A 19,255-nucleotide genomic window follows, 5' to 3' on the forward strand; every position below is an offset into this window, starting at 1 on the left:
TATTTTGATCTTTAAGTGGCACAGTGCCAGGTGCCACACCATGCTGAGGCCTGGCTAAACACCTCTGAAGAAGAGGCTTAGTGATTTGAGATGTCTGGTAAGATTAAGTTTCATGTGAACTGCAGAGTAAAAGGGGCTCTGTGGATACAGCTGCTTACTAAGTTAAAAAATAAATAAAAGCGTAAGGGGAAAAAAGAAAGGTTATGGCGATCCAAGGTCAAATTGAGTGAACTGCATTACAAGGTTTTGTGCAATAGCTAAAGGCAACCTCTCAGCATCAGTGTTTGTCAAGCCAAATGTTCAAATCACAGCCTGTGGCTGCCTGCGGAAAACCATGAGGTAATAAAATAATTGCATCATTAGAATTTGATGAGATCAGATATTGAAGGAGGCAGCATTTTTTTATTTTCTTCCACCGATATGATATTAAGCTAGCTTGATAGCAGTTATTTTAAAGCTGCTTCTTTGAGAGAAGCTTATGAATCATCGCAGGCATATTTTGTGTGCCAGGGGTCAACAGATATTTGTAAACACAATCATCTTCATGTTGGATTACAAAATAAATAAAAAAAAAGTACTTTCTTATACTGAAATTGATCAATTTTGCTGTATACTTTAATTAAACAATGTATCTGCCAAAAAAAAGTGCAGTGAACTGTGCTTTGAAAAACAAGAACATCCAGGAATACCGATAAGATACTGAAAATCAATTTCTGGTACAAACACTTTCTAAATCTGCTCAGTAAATGCTTGTGCTGTACATATACAGTATATACAGAGTGCTATTGAAGTGTGAAAATAGCTATTCAATCAGTTGTTGATTAATAAACATTTCACAGTCTGAAAGGTACTAACCTGGCACAGCAGCACAATTACCAACAGAGTCAGGGGTTCTGCACTTGCATAATGCTTTCAATTGTATTTTGTACTAATTGAATTACTGCACTTTTGTAATGTTTTTAAAATGTTTATTGGGGAAACTATAAGTTGCCCTGGATAAGGGCATCTGCCGAGGAATAAACAATAATAATAATCTGCTATGCAGGGCGGAGTGGTGTTACCACTGAGGCACAGTGGATGTGGGTCAGTGCACTTATTTACAATGTGCAAGAACACAATTAGCCCTGCTGGTCATCCCTGAAAACCAGGCATGAGGTTCAGAAGCTAGAGTCCCAAGCTTCATCACTCTTCTCTATGTATATCACTGCAATCCAAACAGGATGTGCTAACCATGAATGTAAACATGCACAGCAACACGAGCAATTTCTAGATATCTGTTAACAAGCTTTACCCATTGATAGATAATTTATACATTAGAAGTAATTTGCTTAGAGTTTGAATCACTCAGACACACATTTTCACCCTTTTTTAAACCCCTGTTCCTCTTATTTTATCATTTTAACAAATAGGACATATTTAATCAGCATTGTATGTGCTAAACTAATGCACTAAGATTAAACTATAGAAAAACGAATTAAACTGCAGAAAATATTATCTTGGTAGATATCGCTACACTGAGAGCATAGTAAATTATGCCAACAGTACAGGAATGTACTGAACTATAAATGGATCTATTATTTGTATTTATCGTATGTTGTGTTCTGTTCCCCCCTGTTCCCCTGAAATTCTTAAGGATCAATTAATTATACAGATTAGTACTTCCATTTACATGCAACCATGAATAGAAACAGAACTTTGTTTATGTGTAAAATAGGAGTAGAATATAGCATTAAAGCAGCAATATTATGTTCTTGGTACACTATACACAGAAGTGCCACTAAGATAAGTATGAGGAATCAGGATCACTGCTATTTTAATCTCCATAAATGATTTAGACTCGTACAATTAGAAAACTTGAACATTTGCAGATGGCACATTTGGGTGAGAAGCTACTCTCAGTAGCAAAAGGATTTGGACAGATTACAATTTTGATTTAAGGCCTAGAAAATATAATTTAAAATCTGTAAATCCAGTTTTACATGAAGTTAAGAACATTGTCCCAAGACATATCACATGCACAGAGAATCCAAGAGAGCTGAACTATGAAAAAGACCCAAGTGTTCAAGCTGACATTGATCATTAAACACACCAAGGTAGTGTGGGTAGATAGCACTAAATGTCTTGCTGATGGATAAACAATAATATCTACTGAATTGAAATCAAAGGAGATACTGGTTGAGTTTGAAGCGCAAGCATGATTTAGTGTTCAGTTCTAGTCATTACATAATAACAAAAACACTACTGGAGGTGCTGGAGAGAGTTCAATAATGGAACAGGAACGATATCAGGACTGGAAGATATGTTATCTAAACACAAATTAAATTAACTGAGGTATGATAAATACATGTTCCCAACTTCAAAAAGGGCCTGAAAAAATCATCTCTATTTCCAATTGTATACAGAGACCAAGACCAGAATCTAGAACTTATATTAAACTAAATGTGAACCGAGAACATTTTTACAGAAAGGGCTGCATGTGTGTAAAGCAAGTGAAACAGCCATGAAGGGTTTTGAGGGTCTCAGGAGCTGGTTAAGAAACTGACGAGTAACCTGGCCCTCATGGCTCATCAGTAAACTCACACGTTTTTATTGAGGTATATATGTAAACAGAGGTTCTTCAACTATTAGCATTTGAGACCAGTTCTTTCTTTGCAGTGAAACTATCCGGTATATTCTGGATTTGTATGTTATGCAAGCAACACCAGTTATGTCTCTGAAATCAATCAAACAGGCATTTGGGATGATTATTTAATTATTGCCTTGCAGATCAGCATGTCAGTCCTATCTTTAAAAGAAATAGAATCGTCAAATGTTTGTCTTCTGCTGTCTTGATTCTTAATCTCCAGTACTATCAATTGTGGCCTGTCACTGCATTTGTGGGATGGTCTAGCACAGCAGGACACAACAGAAACGTATAATATATAATATAAATTCATATATATAGGTTCATGCAGAACAATTGTATTGCTGATTCCATTCTTAGGTGAACATGGTTAGAGTCTGGATGGGTCTGTGAGGTTATTTCAGTATTTATTAAATCCCAATCGGGAATGTTTTACAGCATGATACAAAAAACAACATGATTAGAAAACAGCAACAACAACATACAGAATGCAATACAATTTAAACAACAACAAACCCATTAAAGCAAGAGTGTCCAAATTTGAATGCCTAGATGGCCAATTACCATGTTAGACCCAAGCAGGAGGCCCTAAAATAATTCTCAGCTTATGGAGATAATGCAGGATAACTGAACAAGGCCTGTATATGAGGGAAATGTTGAGGTCTATTTCATTTCTTAATGTCTTCTGATATTGTATTCCTTGATTACAACTATGGATTCTTGTTATATTAAGCAAATTCATCTTTCTTTAATTTTAATAAATGTGGCTGCCAGCCTGCAGCCATGGTTCAGGTGTCCCCTGGGTTAAAGTATCGAGTGTAGCTCAGACACATTTCGTACAAACACCTCCTATAGCTGCTGTTGGCCCCTGACTGCCGTACCCCACTCGCTCTAGTGTTGACTGGGACTGGGACCTCTGGCCACACATGCAGTGAATGGAACAACTTGGATCGAAATTTTCAATCTTGTTTTCCTGCATTCTTTATAGAGGCTTTTACTGAGGGGAAAAAACCCACCTGGGAGCTCATCGCACTGATCTTTTTCTTACATCATTACAGTGCACACTTTAAAGCTGACACATAACATACGGCAGCAGTATCACCCCGTAAACGTAGGGCAACAGCTCCTGGATGTTATTAATTTGCCTTGAATTATAAATCCCCTTGTCTCAGAAGATAAATATATTTTTCATTATTCTCAGGTATGTGTGATCAACAGGTGAAGATAACATTATTCATCCTCGCTCGTGTTTTGTGTGTTATACTTCTTCATACAACAAGGTTAAAAATATTAAAGAAAATAGCACCAAAGGGTGGACTGGGACCATAAATTGTCTTTAGACTCAAAAACGTCAAAGGGGAAGTGAAGCAGAGAATGAGATGATTTATGATTCAATACGTGTCGATAAAATATTAAAGCAATTGGGATTTTGTTGAAAGAGATGAACAGAGATTCATACATCATACAAGTCATCTGCCTGAAGCCACACATAGTACGCAGCGGGTTGCAGAATTTAGACAATGCATAAACTGGGGCCGAGAATCTCATTCAAGCAGTCTATGAGGACAATAGGGAATTCTGACTCTTTTAAACCTTTTGCTCCGATGGAGAATGTTCTCAAAAGGTTTTTGACAGGATAAACAGAGTTTCGACAGGATAAACTGTTTCATTTGTAGAAGTAAAAGCTGCTATTAATAGAAGTATAAGGCCTAATACATAATGTAGCCAACATCTCATTCTTAAACAATTACCCATATCACTGTTTTCTTAATGGTTTGTTTCTGGTTTTCTTTTACAGGGTGGCGTCAGTGGTTTGACGAGTTTTCTAGAATTTAATGAAAATGGATCAAACCCAAATATATTTTTTGAAATACTGGGAACTAACTATGGAGAGGACAGGGGCCGAGGAGTGCGAAAGGTAAGTATAAGTGAGGCACAGATTAAAAATAGGTGTGTGTGTGTGTGTGTGTGTGTGTGTGTGTGTGTGTGTGTGTGTGTGTGTGTGTACAATCATCACATAATCCTGAAAACGTATATATATTTTTTTAACCTTTATTAACAACTTGAACTTCCTATTGAATATCATCACAGTTTTTCAGGAAAAACAGCCACAAAAAAATAATTATAGTGAAATGAAGTAATGCAAAACAAGCCTATATTTAGTGTGAATACTATGCAAATCAGTGTTTTGCAATCATGATATTTTTGTAAATATTACTTTATATATGGTATAATCTCATTTATAGCTGGACGGCATTCATCCATGTTATTGGTCTTGCACTTCTAGTCTCACTGAAAAGATCTTCAATTTCCACCCAGCAGAAGGTAGCTTAAGTAGACATATTACCATATCTGAACCATGGAAGTACCAGTAAAAATAACCCCCAAATCTTCTCACTGCATTGCCACGAACATGAGCACTGGCAACACTTCCAGATCAAATTAAATTGTCTTTGGATTTTCTCCAGTCAAAACTAATTATCCAAAGAGAAAAATGCTCAACTTGTTTGACATGATCAGCCTCCAAGACCTGTTGCAATGTTTGCAATACGACAGCAGGGTATCGAAAAGCATGACTTGTGCGCATCAAAGACAGTCATCTTACTGTACCTCAGATTTTTTTTAAATATTTATTTCTACAGATTGTGATGTATTAATTCACATGAATGTATATATAACAACACAGTTTATTCATGTTGGTGTTTTTGTTCATTTGAAATCTAATAGCAGGGTGATCATCGTTTGTTGGTGTTGATAGAAATACATTTAAATGTACATTTCAATACATTTAACGTGGCTCGAAATTGTGAACATATACAATAAATAATACTCTATGCATTTTACTAGGTCATGTTATCAAATCAGTCATATAGGTAGAGACAGCGTATCTTCTGTATGTAACCTAACTCTTATTATATGCTGCATATAACATAGATCAGTCTCTAATGATTTCCGTGTCTCTTTCCCTCAAGAGTTGAGGCAGATTACAAATTAAATTGTCAGATCTCATTAGAGATAATGGGCTTAGACACATACTGTTTTAATAAATACTGTACCATGCTTCCCGAAGATTAAATTAATCTTTAAGTACAAACTAATTACATTAAATCAGAATCACCAAATCATCGAAGATAATTACTTATACGTGTACTTAATACTTACTATATTTTTGGATTCCTCTTTGGATTAATATCAACCTATTTTAGTCTATTTATTTATTTATTTTACTTTATTAAAATGTTTAAAACATCACTCCTCTCTGAGATGTTTTGTTTGCTTAGACGTTGGAAAATTGAGTTTTGAATAACAAACAAACAAAAATGTGTCAACACATACTCCTAAGATATCTTTCAGGATGCACAATGCACATGTGCAATACTAAGCAGCATAAATTACAATGCTGATTCATAATTCTGTTGCTGAAATAAAATACATCTTGATAGTTTCACCTTCTAGTTTAATGTAATCGTAAATCTGTTTGCTTTTACAGTTGTAATTATGCTTTCCAAAATATGAAATATTTCTTTGGACTTATACTTGCTTGTAACTCATCTTGTGAGATGGTTGCTCATAAGCATTGGGACCAGTGAGATCAATGTTTTGACATATGCCATACATAAACGTGTGTAAACGTTTTGTATTTTATCTTAAATGAGGGAATACATGGGAGAAATCTTATTTGTAGCATTTTATTTCTACATAGCCAGGGTGACTTACAATTCTTACAACATATCACATAATTTTTACATACAATGACCCATTTGTACATCAGGTTGGGTTGATCACTCTGCAGATTCAGAAAAAGATGACTTCACTGTAACAAGCTCACACACTACACCTTACATTCCCCTCCTCTCTGCAGCAGCATCAGCAGTTGAATGGCCTAAATCTCATTGATCCGAGTCACAGCGCCATTGATGCGTATATGACCCGTGCCCCCCCACTCAGATCAAACCGTCTTCTCAGGCACACTTACGAACACCAGTTTGTTTTTACTTAATTCCAAATGTCTTGTTCTTTACATTTCACAGAGATGCTGAAACAAACTTGTATAAGCTTTTCCAGAGTATTGATCTATGTATATTTGTTATTATACATTTTGTCTTCCATTGGTTGTTAATGTAACTTGTTGTCCATGATTTTGTCATAAAGGCAGTGAACCGATTGCGTTCAATTTCGTTGGATTGAAATAAATCCAATTTTGTGCAGTCGCTCGATTTCATCAGGTGAAATCAGATTCAGTTGTTTGTGATGCAAGAGTGTTTAGGAGCGATACCAATAGGGTTTTATATTGATCATGTACTTTCTTGTTTGCAAATTATATAATTTAATGTCCAAATCCCTGTTTATTTTACCATGATTCATTGTTGTTATGGTTGTATTAATGTAATGGAGCACTCGTACTATATATATATATTTGTGTGTGTGTGTGTGTATGTTATTTTAATTAAACATATGGTTTGTATTATGTTTAGCTACTGTATCCATCAATTATTTAGCTTTTGCCACCTTACAAAACAAATATCAGAGGGTTCAGTTGGAGGACGTGATAAAGACTTAGAAGGCTAACTTACCAGTATACCAATTAATATTTATAAATATGAATGTATAACCCTTTTCATGTAATTGCTGGGCAAATATTTTAAATAAATACAGTAACATCAAAACACTATAAGATCTGTGAAAAAGAGCAACTCCATGTATATAAGATAAACAACTATGATTTGAGGAAAACGAAATGGGAGGTAAGAAATACCAGACTGAAAGGAAAATACAAATTAATTTAAAATTTAATTAATGGCTTTTGCCAATTTACCACAGTTTTGTGTGTAGCCGTAAGCTAATAGTGCTACTCTGACTCTCCTCTCCTATCCAACTTCCTATCTGCTGTCCAAGGTTCCCTGTGACATCGTAGATGTTGTCATGTGACTCCTTCTTGCTCTCTGATTGGATACTTGTCCAGGGTGATTTCATTAGATTGAATGTGATTTCAGGAAAATAGGGCTCTGCTCTGCTATATCACATGAAATTGCAGGAAATCTGATTTTGTCCAATTTGACTGTGAAATTTTGAAATTTTAGAAATTTCAAGGAAATCGTGGTTTGCATTCGGATTGCATACAATCAGTTATCATGGAAATTTCATAGTGTAATAATGTATAATGTATGTAGCTTTACATTTTATAAATTTGTATGGGTTCAGTTTCAATGCTTCCCACATTTGGATATGAATGTATGCTTTGCAACACTACTACCTTATCATTTGTCATCTTTACCATCAGTATTTGAAGTGAAATTTTGAAAGGTTTGCTGTATAACTGATTTCTTTTTTCAAAATTGACAGATTTATTTGCTGGAGTGTTAAGTATGTACACGAATTTCCTTGAAAGCAAAATGCGAATGTTGTATTCCAACTAAATGGTCAACTTTAAGAATTCTCCAGTAATATTATTCGGGTGATGTGTGTTTAGATACCTGTGATTTTTTCTGACTATATTTGTGATTTTGCTCCTCAGAAACAAACAACCTTGCATCAGCTGTTTCCAAATTATTATTTTAAAAGTACTTTGCTGAGCTGAGACAGAAATGTCAAGAGACTTTGTCCATGTTGTTCTTTAGAAGAGGTCACAGCAGTTTTGACAACATGTTTCCTGTGTTGATTTCATTAGTGCTTTTATCTGTTTTGATAGGGTTTTAAGTGGCCTTCCTTTTCAAATATGCTCTCGCTCAGATTGACTTTCAAGTCAGCTCAAAGTAATTGACACGTACATAACCTTAACACTGCTGCTAAATCTGCTGATAGCTTTCATGGTCTCCTGTGACACACTGCCTTAAAAGCTGCTGCACCTCTGCCTGTGTTTAGTCTCTATTTGCAACATCCCCCCCCCACCTTCCCACCTCCATCACCAACAAAAGTACCAGAGTGATGGATATCTCTGTAGATAGGAATCCAATCTCCTATCTGCTTTGATTTTGAAAGGGCTTGAGTGGATGGTATTAAACAGAGGATGCTGTATAGCATACCAATCACTGACGCCCCTAGCAGTCTTTAACCACCTCTATTTATATCAGCGGCTGAACTTTGAGTTTGGAATTTTAATGACGTTGAGCGGCTCGTTAATTGCCATGATCTCTTCACGCAGTGAAATAAAAAAAGAAGAAAAAAAAAACATCCTGATGCATATAATCATACTGCTAATGACTTTTCTTATTCAAACTGTAAACAATGTGCTGTGGAATACAAAAGAACTGTTATGAAACTGCATTTATTTATCTAACAATTTTTCAACAACACGATAAATTGTTTACTTAAAATAGACTGAAAACAAGTCAAGTGATTGATTTATTCCTTCACCTCTTCTATTATGTAACGGTCATTAACACATATATAGAGTGATTATTTCAGATGTCAGAATTGAAATGATCATAGATGCTTTTAATTAGTCCATTGTTTAAGTTAAATAATGCTTGTGCCGAGTTGTAGAACTCTGAGAGGAGAGAAACTGAACTTATCTTTCTTAAATCCCAAGACCTGTTTGAAGCCACGGTAGTTGCTGCAGTACATGTATAGATTACATTATTAATCAATTAATAACAGTCCGACCATGGATATCAGTAGCTCCTCTATGTAACTAACCTTATGTTCTATTTGTAGTAAATAGCCTAATGCATATTATTTTATATTCAGTATTCAGTAACAAAATGATTACTACAGCAGAAAATTTAAAAAATATATCAATGTAGTAATACATGTGATATCTAAATAGTATCTAAATAGTGAGAAATTTAAAATTTAAAAATTACATTTAAAATTACTGCAGGAATTGTAATAATTTAGAATGACTGAAATGCCTAATTGCTTTACTTCAAATCTCAACTTGTTAAAGTTTGAAATTAAACTGTTCACCTCCGTTAGTTAAATGAATTCTACAGGGCCCTGTAGGTTAGAAATGGATTTAAAATGTAAGGGGCTCATAGTGTGTGTGTGTGTATATATATATATATATATATATATAAAACATAGGTTTGTTCATTTTTCTATTAGACATGCTTGAGAGTCCAACATATTAAACTGCACATATCACAGAAATGGAAACGTACTATTTTATGGAGTAAGTTCATTAACGAAGGCTAGCTGGAGATTTGTGTTTGCGGTGTGCCACGAGGGAGGCCGAGGGTAATATGGTGTCATAAAACTTGACTTTCAACTCTAAGTTTACTACAGAAGAGTTAAGACAAGACAGCTGCACTTAGGAAAGGCGCATCAATCTGCCCTGCTCTGCTGAGAAGCAGAAGGACGCAACAGCTGTTTTGTCAAGGTGTTCTATTGGATATTCACCCTCTTCATTCCTTTGAAGAGTCTGGCAGTGTTTGGCAACCTTACTGGTTCGTCTTATAATGTATCCGCATCTCAGAGTTTCTGTAAGTATACTTCAGGAATGAGCTACTAAAGATTCGACTATAATGTCTGGTTATGAGAAACCAGACTTGTGAGATTTATGTTACTGTCGAGGTCAAAGATTTATTATTATTATTATAATGACTATTTTGTGTAGGTATGTAATGTAATATTGAAAAATGAATATGAACATAATGCTGACAGGACGATACCCAGGCAGGCGTCTGTTTCATAATAGGGATTTCCCTTGACACAATGAAAAAATGCAGGGTTTCAGTATTACATATCTTCATCTAAAGCATGTGGCAGCTAAAGAGCAGGCAGAAGTTTTTTTGTTGTGCACCTCTTAAACATGCTACTCAGTCCACATTGATATGGCAGAGGCAGGGAATAAAGATAAGGGACCAATTGGATCTTTTTGAAGAGTTGAATGAAAGTGTGTGTGTATTGCAGAATAAACACATTTGCATGATCATCCTTAAAGAGAACAGAAGGGATTTGATAGTTGATTTCTCAGAGCAAATAATAATTCAAATATGAAGAAAACAATGTGCACCTGTACTTATGCCAGTGAAATGTTCAATCTAGTAAGATATAAGTCATTCAATACTCTGGTAGGACACACAACTGTTTTGAACTACTTTTGACAGCCTAAATAGTGAGGACATTTTAAAAAACATTGCCACATAGATGTTCCTGTACTGTAATAGTAGCATTGTAAATGTCAGTGATAAAGATGTGCAAACTGTTCTACGCATACGATAGCCCCTTGGGGAAAAGATACCCATATCCCCCAATTTTCTGTTTCATTAGGTAGATTCAAATGTTCTTTTAAAGAAGTTATCATTGCCTTCAGGGAAAGGAAGAAAAAATAATTGATTTGTCCTGCTTCATAGATTTTCACACCGCTTTTGCCAGACTGCATGAAGCAGGAATTGAACGTGTGAAATCCTTATTTTTTTCCATTTTAAGCCTTAACCTCTTTAAAATTTTCATTGGGCAACATAAATAATTTTCAGCTTAAAAAATAAGTAAGTGCGGAAGAACTGAAATGTCTTAAACAGGCTGTATTGACATGCTATGATGGTGGTCGATTGCAACTGACTGTCTCTTGCGGATATTTCCTTGAAAGTACTGTTTCACGGAGGTCTTTCAGTTAAGCTGCAACAAGTACCTCGCCCTAAGGTTTGAAAAATCACATTAAATATTAATATGGGTTAGAAATGTATGTATTCCCTTCAAAAAGCATGGATTTAGAGGCCCTTGGTGGCTCAGATGAGCATTTAGAGAATTGTGAGCTTATCATTCCAGGCAGCGGAGAGGAATAAAGAGTGAAAACCATGGCAAAGACTCACCGGCCTCCTCGATGTGATACCATACTCTTTGTAATGAGGTTTGACTTTCTGTCTGTCCTTTCAAGACATCTCCATACCAAACCTCCTACGCTTGATTCATGACTTGTAAGATATATATATTTAATGTTTTCAGAGAAGAGTAACTGAACTGAATACATCAGGAGGAGAGAAAGACGTTTTATGTATGTATTTGTTTGCATGCAGAAAGCTTACGTGTTTTTGCTTTATTGTGGAATCCATTTACTACAGATAATCAAATGCATGTAACTTGTTTATGTAATTAAATAGTTGGTATATTATAATACTAAGCTATAGCATTCAACTTTCACCTCAGCAGCAGTCCTTTTCAACCCACAAATCTGTGTCGGAAAAACAATGTAATTGGGATGCTTTCGTTATTTAATGTTTTTCTGGTTGGTTCAATTCGGATTACAAGAAGACATTAATCTTTTCTACTCCTTCAAAGTTTTTCACAGATATTGCAACTGGTTGTGATTAGCTTTGTTAGCCAAGTGTTATCCTTTTATTTTGCCTCATCATCATAATTATGATCTGAATTGTAGTCTGCTTGTTACTACTGAATCACCTGCATATATTACTGTGTTTGTCAAGGTTTGTATCTGGTGTGGGTAATTTGGGTGCTAATGGCTGCTGCATTCCTCATTGGCTTTATAGACTTCTTTCTGAAGCACAGCTGTGCTTTGGCAGCAGTGTTTGAAAGTCTCCAGCAGATTTGTTGTCTTTATCTCAGCTGTAATCTATCAATGCTTCCTTCTGAGGTGCTTTCCTCTACCCCATTCTTTACTGTTAGGTCTGTTCTCTGCTTTGCTACATTTTAATCTAAAATGACCTTCTCTACAAAGCCTAGCACTCTCTCCTGTGACTCCTATATACAATTTCATCAGCATTCCTCTAAGACTTCCATCTGTTCAGTCTACCACTCCTTTAATCTTATATTGCAATAATTCTTTCCTTCTCATGTCATACATTACTTATATTAACTTTCATATTAACTAAATTAGGATAATATATCATCATTGCTTGTCCTGATGAAAGCGGTCTAGTTGAAGAAGGCCAACTAAAAGAAAATGTTGCTGGATACACCTTTTAAGATCATGGCATCCAAAGATGTACTGAAATCCAACACGGTTTCCAGACCCGGATGTCTTAGTAAATGATTCAGTAAAAACCAGATCAGTATGGGGCTAAAAGACAGATATGACAGTAGGTACAGGAAAGCTGCTTCACTTATAAAGATTACCCTAAATTAAGCTTCGAGCCAAGCAGGAGATGTGTTGGAGTGATATGGCTGAGGAAATCCAGATGTACACAACAAGCAGGATATGACAAGTTTTTGAGATACTTGATCAATCTGAGGTCCCTTGTTCTGCAGCACCACTCCCCTGATGAGTACTGATAGGTATAACATTCCTGCTGACAAGTAAACAAATCCTAGACAGATGGGATCATAATTTTAGGCATGTTCTAAATCAGGATTTAGTTTTGTCCAATTATGTAAGTAATTAGTGTCTCTTTGGCTGAACAACTTAAATTGCCTCAGACCATCAAGGTGAGATCTCAAATGACAAAGCAGAAGGTCTGATGCTCTTCCTGCTGAGATGGACCTACATTTTTCATGATTTTATCCAGGAAATTAACCCTTCTGTAAGGATACAGAGATTAATGTATTTTTCCATCTCTTGGTATCCATTTTTTAGCTTTGTGTGTCCATTTTTTGCCCATTGAATGACCCATTGCCATTGTAACAGTTTCACTCTTTCAATTATGTCACATATTTTGGTTTGTTCTCTGATCCATGTGTTTATTTTTCTATCTCTCCTTGTCTCTATCTCTTTCCATGCATCGTTGTGTTGTACGCAGTTTCTATATCATTTTTGAATGAATTGGCCAGGTTTCACAGCCATAAGTGAGCACTGGTAATATGCATTGATAAAAATGGGTTCAGGCAAATAGGTAGGTTGTGTTGTCAAACACGTGCTGTTTCTTCCAAATGGCACTTCATCCCATTTTACTCTTCTTTTGATTACTTCTGTAATATATATCCTGGTAAATAAGATTTGTGGTAAGAAGAAAATACTCTGGAGCAAGCAGTACTCATCCTGTCTATAAATACTGTAGCTATATTTCATGAATGAATCACCTGCATATCTTGAGTGACTGAATTCCAAACACCTCTGGGTATCAGTTTATCAATACACAGCTGTGCTACTGTAAGTCATAGAGAAGATGGAATGGACAGAAATAGGGTATATCTCTCAAACCACCATGGAAAAACACAGCACTAAATAATGATTGTAATTTTTTGCTGACTGACTAGAAGAATAGCTTATGCAATCCTTTTCTGTCCTTTTTTTATCTTCAACATACTCAGAGTAATGTGCATTTAAACGAATGGCATTGAATAACAAATAGTAGGTTTAAAGAAAACAGTACAATACATTTCTCATGCTATGCTATGTAATATCCCCTTTTTATTTATTTCTATAGTAAACATCCTGCTGTTTTGATGTATTTACTGTTATATTAGCAATATCCCAGTTTTTAAGATGTTTTCTAGTGTGTTTTCCATATGACAGAGTTTCTAATTTATCCACTGGGCTTTTTGCAGGAATATCACATTTGTTATTTTACTATCATTAGGTTTTGTGACGGGATGCTCAGGGCCTGTTTGGGCCAGCAGTGTGGATGAAACAAATTTCAGTTTTTGAGGCTGTGGATTAGGAGCCTCGTAGGCGATCGCTGTAATTCACTCGATCGCTGTTGTGTGTCAACTTTCTAAGACATGATTTCTTACCATCATTATGCAACAGTGGTGGGCTGTAGAGATTCAATAAGTATTGAAGAGAAAAGAGCACAGTACATGGGTTTCAGTCATCCATAGTCAAGAAATAAAGCTCCTTAGTTCTCGGTAATAATTAAAAACTTCCATTCAGTCTCCCTTTTCTAATTAGAAAATTAATGATCATCTTGTATTGTGAAGTAGGGATGCTTAAATGCTGAACATCAAGATATTCAAACCTCAGGCCTACATGACATTTCAAATCCACAGGGTCTTCAAAGACAACTTGAGCCCTCTGCGTATTGCCTTCACATGAAGAATTACAGTGTGTAAACTAAGGATTACCAGAGAGCTGTGATCTGTAATACCATGTTGTGTTTACAAGGAATGGTTCATGCTGCCTTATCAGAAAATGTGATTTGTGGTGCGCTACTCATTCTACAAGATGACGGGCACCTATTTTTTTTCTTTCTGTGTTCATCCTCAATTCAGCAGTGAACTGAATTCAAACTAATTATTTTAGTTCTTTTTATAGCAAATCCGACGGCTGTCTGTTGAATCCTGAGGTGGCATGGAGGTCTTATTGGTATTTTGTAAGCTTGATTTTATGGGGGTTTATTGCAATCATCTCTGATGAAAGGAGTTACAATCCTCATCCACTGGCATGTTTCTTTGCAGTGCTTTTGTACGTATTTAATAGGATTTGCATTAATTATCAGTCTCAGATATCATAATTTCAGTTAGGAAAAAAACTAATTTGAACCAGTTAAAAGAGTTATAAAAGAACATTGCAAATTCATACTCTATTAAATATTTGCATTATGCACATTCAACCAATCTCTCAGATGAAGGCTTTGGAAGAAACTTTTATTGTCTGCTGTATTGTACAGTAATTTCAAAAGAATCCTAATATTAAGCTATGTTTTGTGTTTGAGATGCCTCCTGGAGCAATAGACCTATTGTAGTATGTATTAACATCACCAAAATGAAGACTCCCCAGTTCCACCTCTAATATACACACAAACAAATGTAAAGTCCCACAAAAACCCATGTGTAGCAATACAAAATATTACAAAAAAAATGTTCTTAGATGTAACCCATCGAAATTAACTATTTGCCTGTTGCTTCACTTCACACTATAAAAGCCAATTTTCTTATTGCTTCAAGAGTGCTATCTCACTTGTGCTGGCAGAAAAAATAACGAAAAAATAAGTGTCAGTCATTTGACTGATATCATGCTGCTGGGTTTAAGGATCCGATTAAAGCCTGTTAATTCCCTTTAATTAATGGCCTAGACGCGTGAGATCCTGAAATGTATTTTGAATTCTGTTTTTCAAAGGTGGGCGCAACTGTGTAATTTGGGGTCATATTTACAGGAATTGAGCCATGCTCCTGTGCGTGCAGCTGGTGTTGGTCTCAGTCATTGTGCTCAGTTCTGCTTGATCTAAGATTTCCACTTCAATATGGTTATAGCGTCATGGAATACTATCCAGGACTAGAAAGAAAACAATACATCAGTGTATTTGTATACACTCTTGTACTTTTGTTGAGAATTTAGTGTTTGAGCCCTATCATTTTAACCGATTTCACCTACTCATGGGATGTTCAAAAAGCCCTTACATGTAATAATAGCTATCTGTGTAAAATACCTTCCATTTCACTTCCAGCAAAGTGCTATAGAAAAGATTTTCTACCCCACCTGAGGCCAGATTTATAAAATATAAAATGTTACATAAAAAACATCTATAAAACAAAATCAGTTGCTATTACACAATGCTTTTTATTAATACTTTCTTCAGCATACTGACGAAAGAGGTTTGAGAGGCCACATTCGATACATTCATGTCCATTATTAAATATATCAATTAAGAAAGAAGTTCTCTTTGAATTATAATATGAAAAATATGCAATGATGTGGTTTTATTCTTCAGCCTCCTCCTCATCAGGCAATGCTGTATTTCTATATGAATATATTGTATATATCTCTGCTCACATACTTTCCTTCACTCACATCATTATTAAAAATAATCCCAAAGAAACTTTTCCTTGACAGAACTTTGTTTTATTCTCATCTAAAATGAAAGAGACTGCCTAATCCATGCAAATTCTCTCCCAGTATTGTAAAGTGTGCCTTTTCTAAAAACCTTTACTGACAGACGTTCTTAAGCTTCAAAACGCTGTATTTTAAACCTAAAAAGACTTTGCTTTGAAGTTACTTTTTCACCCTGAAGCTACGGGATATGGAGTTCAGGAGAATGGGTTCTCTGAGTCAATATTTAGTAAATGGTGTGATTTACAGCCTCAGATGGACAAGTGGAGTTCTCACTCACCGCATAAAGAAGACTGTATAACCTTTATTGTACAAACTTAAATTGGTATCCTAGTGGTTTTATTGAGACAATTGACGGAATTAAACTAATGAGGATTGATACAAATGTTACGGCACCTCTGAGAGTTGAGGGTTTGAATGGGAACCGTGTTCCTGCACTGTTCAACTACAAAACTCCTATTGACAAGTCAAATGATTTTTGTTTTCTTTTTCTTCCATTCACAGCGTAATTAATCCTATCGTGGGTTAATAAGGGCCTTTGTGCATTCTTGCTTTGTGACAAACTGCTGTGCCAACAAAGCCCTGTACCATGGAGTAAAGCTATTACGCCCGGCCACCGACTCAATAAATTGAACTGTCTTCCAATTATACCCTCATCCCCATAGCGCCATATCTGGGGAATAGGCTGTAACTGTGCCCTGACTATGTATCCATTTGCAGAACAAAAGAGCCTCTTCAATTTAATCATATTTACAGAGGCACTTCATTGCTCCGGTGCAGGCCGGGCTCTTTCATCTCTGACTCCAATTAAAGTGACTATTTAGAGAAATCTAAGTTGGGCCTGCTAAACACATAATAACATATCCTTGTACTGAAAGCATAATAGAATTTTCTTATATTGAACTACATGCTGCATAATGAGAGTTATGAGTCACGTACGACATTCAAATACGAGACAATAACAGGAGCCGCGAGATGCAGGGGGAGGAGAATTGCGGATGTGATTGAATACAAATCTCTTTGCCCTTTGTGTTTTGGAAAACACATTTGTTCACACTTCCCATTAGATGTGTTATCAAGAGAATGTGATTAATTCATCATGAAGGCAGCACTATGGAGTATTGGTTAGGGCTCTGGACTCATGACTGGAAGGTTGTGGGTTCAAATCCTGGGTGGGGCAGTGCTTTTGTACTTCACTTAGATTTCTCCAGTAAAATGCCCAGCTGTATAAATGGGTACAAATGCCCTGGATAAGAGTGTCTGCTAAATGACAAAAATAATAATAAAATAATAATAGTCATAGTCTCTTAAAGGGACTGCTCCTAATCTCAGCTGGTTACATGTATAAAAGACACCTAAAAGACAATCAGATTCCAAACTCTCCAAGGATGTCAGGGACAAGATTGTAGACCTACACAAGGCTGGAATGGGCTACAAGACCATCGCCAAGCAGCTTGATGAGAAGGTGACAACAGTTGGTGATTATTTGCAAATGGAAGAAACACAAAATTACTGTCAGTCTCCAAGCAAGATCTCACCTCGTGGAGTTGCAATGAAGGTGAGGTGAGGAATCAGCCCAGGATCTTGTTAATGACCTTGAGAATGACATCATCAAGGCTCAAGACGGGGCCATGTACCGTCAAATCTTGGGTGAGAACCTCCTTCCCTCAGCCAGGGCATTGAAAATGGGTCGTGGATGGGTATTCCAGCATGACAATGACCCAAAACACACAGCCAAGGCAACAAAGGAGTGGCTCAAGAAGAAGCACATTAAGGTCCTGGAGTGGCCTAGCCAGTCTCCAGACCTTAATCCCATAGAAAATCTGTGGAGGGAGCTGAAGGTTCGAGCCTGGAGGATCTGGAGTGGGAACCTGTGTGCAAACCTGGTGGCCAACTACAACATCTGATCTCTGAGATTGCCAACAAGGGTTTTGCCACCAAGTACTAAGTCTAACTTTTTTAACTTTTAACATTTAACTTTTTTTAAATGTGTTTTTCTGGATTTTTTTGTTGTTATTCTGTCTCTCACTGTTAAAATACACCTACCATTAAAATTATAGACTGATCATTTCTTTGTCAGTGGGCAAACGTACAAAATCAGCAGGGGACCAGATACTTTTTTCCCTCACTGTATATTTCTTTTTCAGTCTCGCAGTTGTTTTCAACGGCATGATTAACATAAGTCTTGCAGAGAAATCATTTTAATTTGCTTTCAAAGGGCAAATAAACCTGATAGATTCCAATTATATCTGCAGAATAATCTGCAATCAGAGTGAATTAACAGTGTGTGCTGCTGCTTTTTTGTCAGTCAGTTTTTATATTGTTTCTTAAAAAGCTACACTAATGTGCTCATATTTTTGGTGGGAAAGTCTACATGCATTTGCATTCATTTCTTTAATAACTGTGACTGAAAATAGTTCCTGACTTGATGTACATTTACTCTGACAAGCCTTACATATTGACCGAAGTCATTACAGTTGAATCCCTATTAAATGTTATCTATTAATGTTACTTCATTTACTGGCAGAAAATTGGAACTGAGTACCTCAAGGTGATAAATGGTTCAGTTGACGAATTAAAAAAGAAAATCATTTTAACTATAATAATAATAATAATAATAATAATAATAATAATAATAATAATAATAATTACATTATTATTATTATTATTATTATTATTATTATTATTATTATTATTATTATTGTCTGCATTTATCAGCTGCTGCTCAATGAGAAGGTAGTTGTCCACAACACATGAAAAGAATATCCTGTAGTGTTTGTTGGGAACAGGACACAGTTTTATGCTGATATGTATACATGTATCTGTATTCCACATCAGGGTGTTCTGTATTTAAAAAAAGAAGTAAACACTTTTGTTGGGAACTTCCAGATTTGGAGCAGGCGGGTAGATATAGTGGACTCCATGGGAACACAAACGAAGATCAAAGCAACACCTTATTCTCAATGGCAGATGAGGAGAAATATCAAGCGTCTCATTGTCCCGTTGCTCTGCTACAGTTGTCCCTGCTG

The 19,255-nt window shown here is 35.9% G+C and overlaps 1 protein-coding gene across 1 annotated transcript in view; it reads left to right on the top strand.

Moving 5' to 3' along the window:
- grid2 (glutamate receptor, ionotropic, delta 2) overlaps positions 1 to 19,255 on the top strand; it is a 219,984-nt gene that overhangs the window by 51,728 nt on the left and 149,001 nt on the right. Inside the window, exon 7 of the mRNA XM_066711696.1 lies at positions 4,422 to 4,541. Within this exon, the coding sequence (XP_066567793.1) occupies positions 4,422 to 4,541 (120 nt within the window). The remainder of the gene's footprint in view (positions 1 to 4,421; positions 4,542 to 19,255) is intronic.

This window comes from Amia ocellicauda, chromosome 8 (genome assembly GCF_036373705.1).
Source record: "Amia ocellicauda isolate fAmiCal2 chromosome 8, fAmiCal2.hap1, whole genome shotgun sequence".
NCBI lineage: Eukaryota > Metazoa > Chordata > Actinopteri > Amiiformes > Amiidae > Amia > Amia ocellicauda.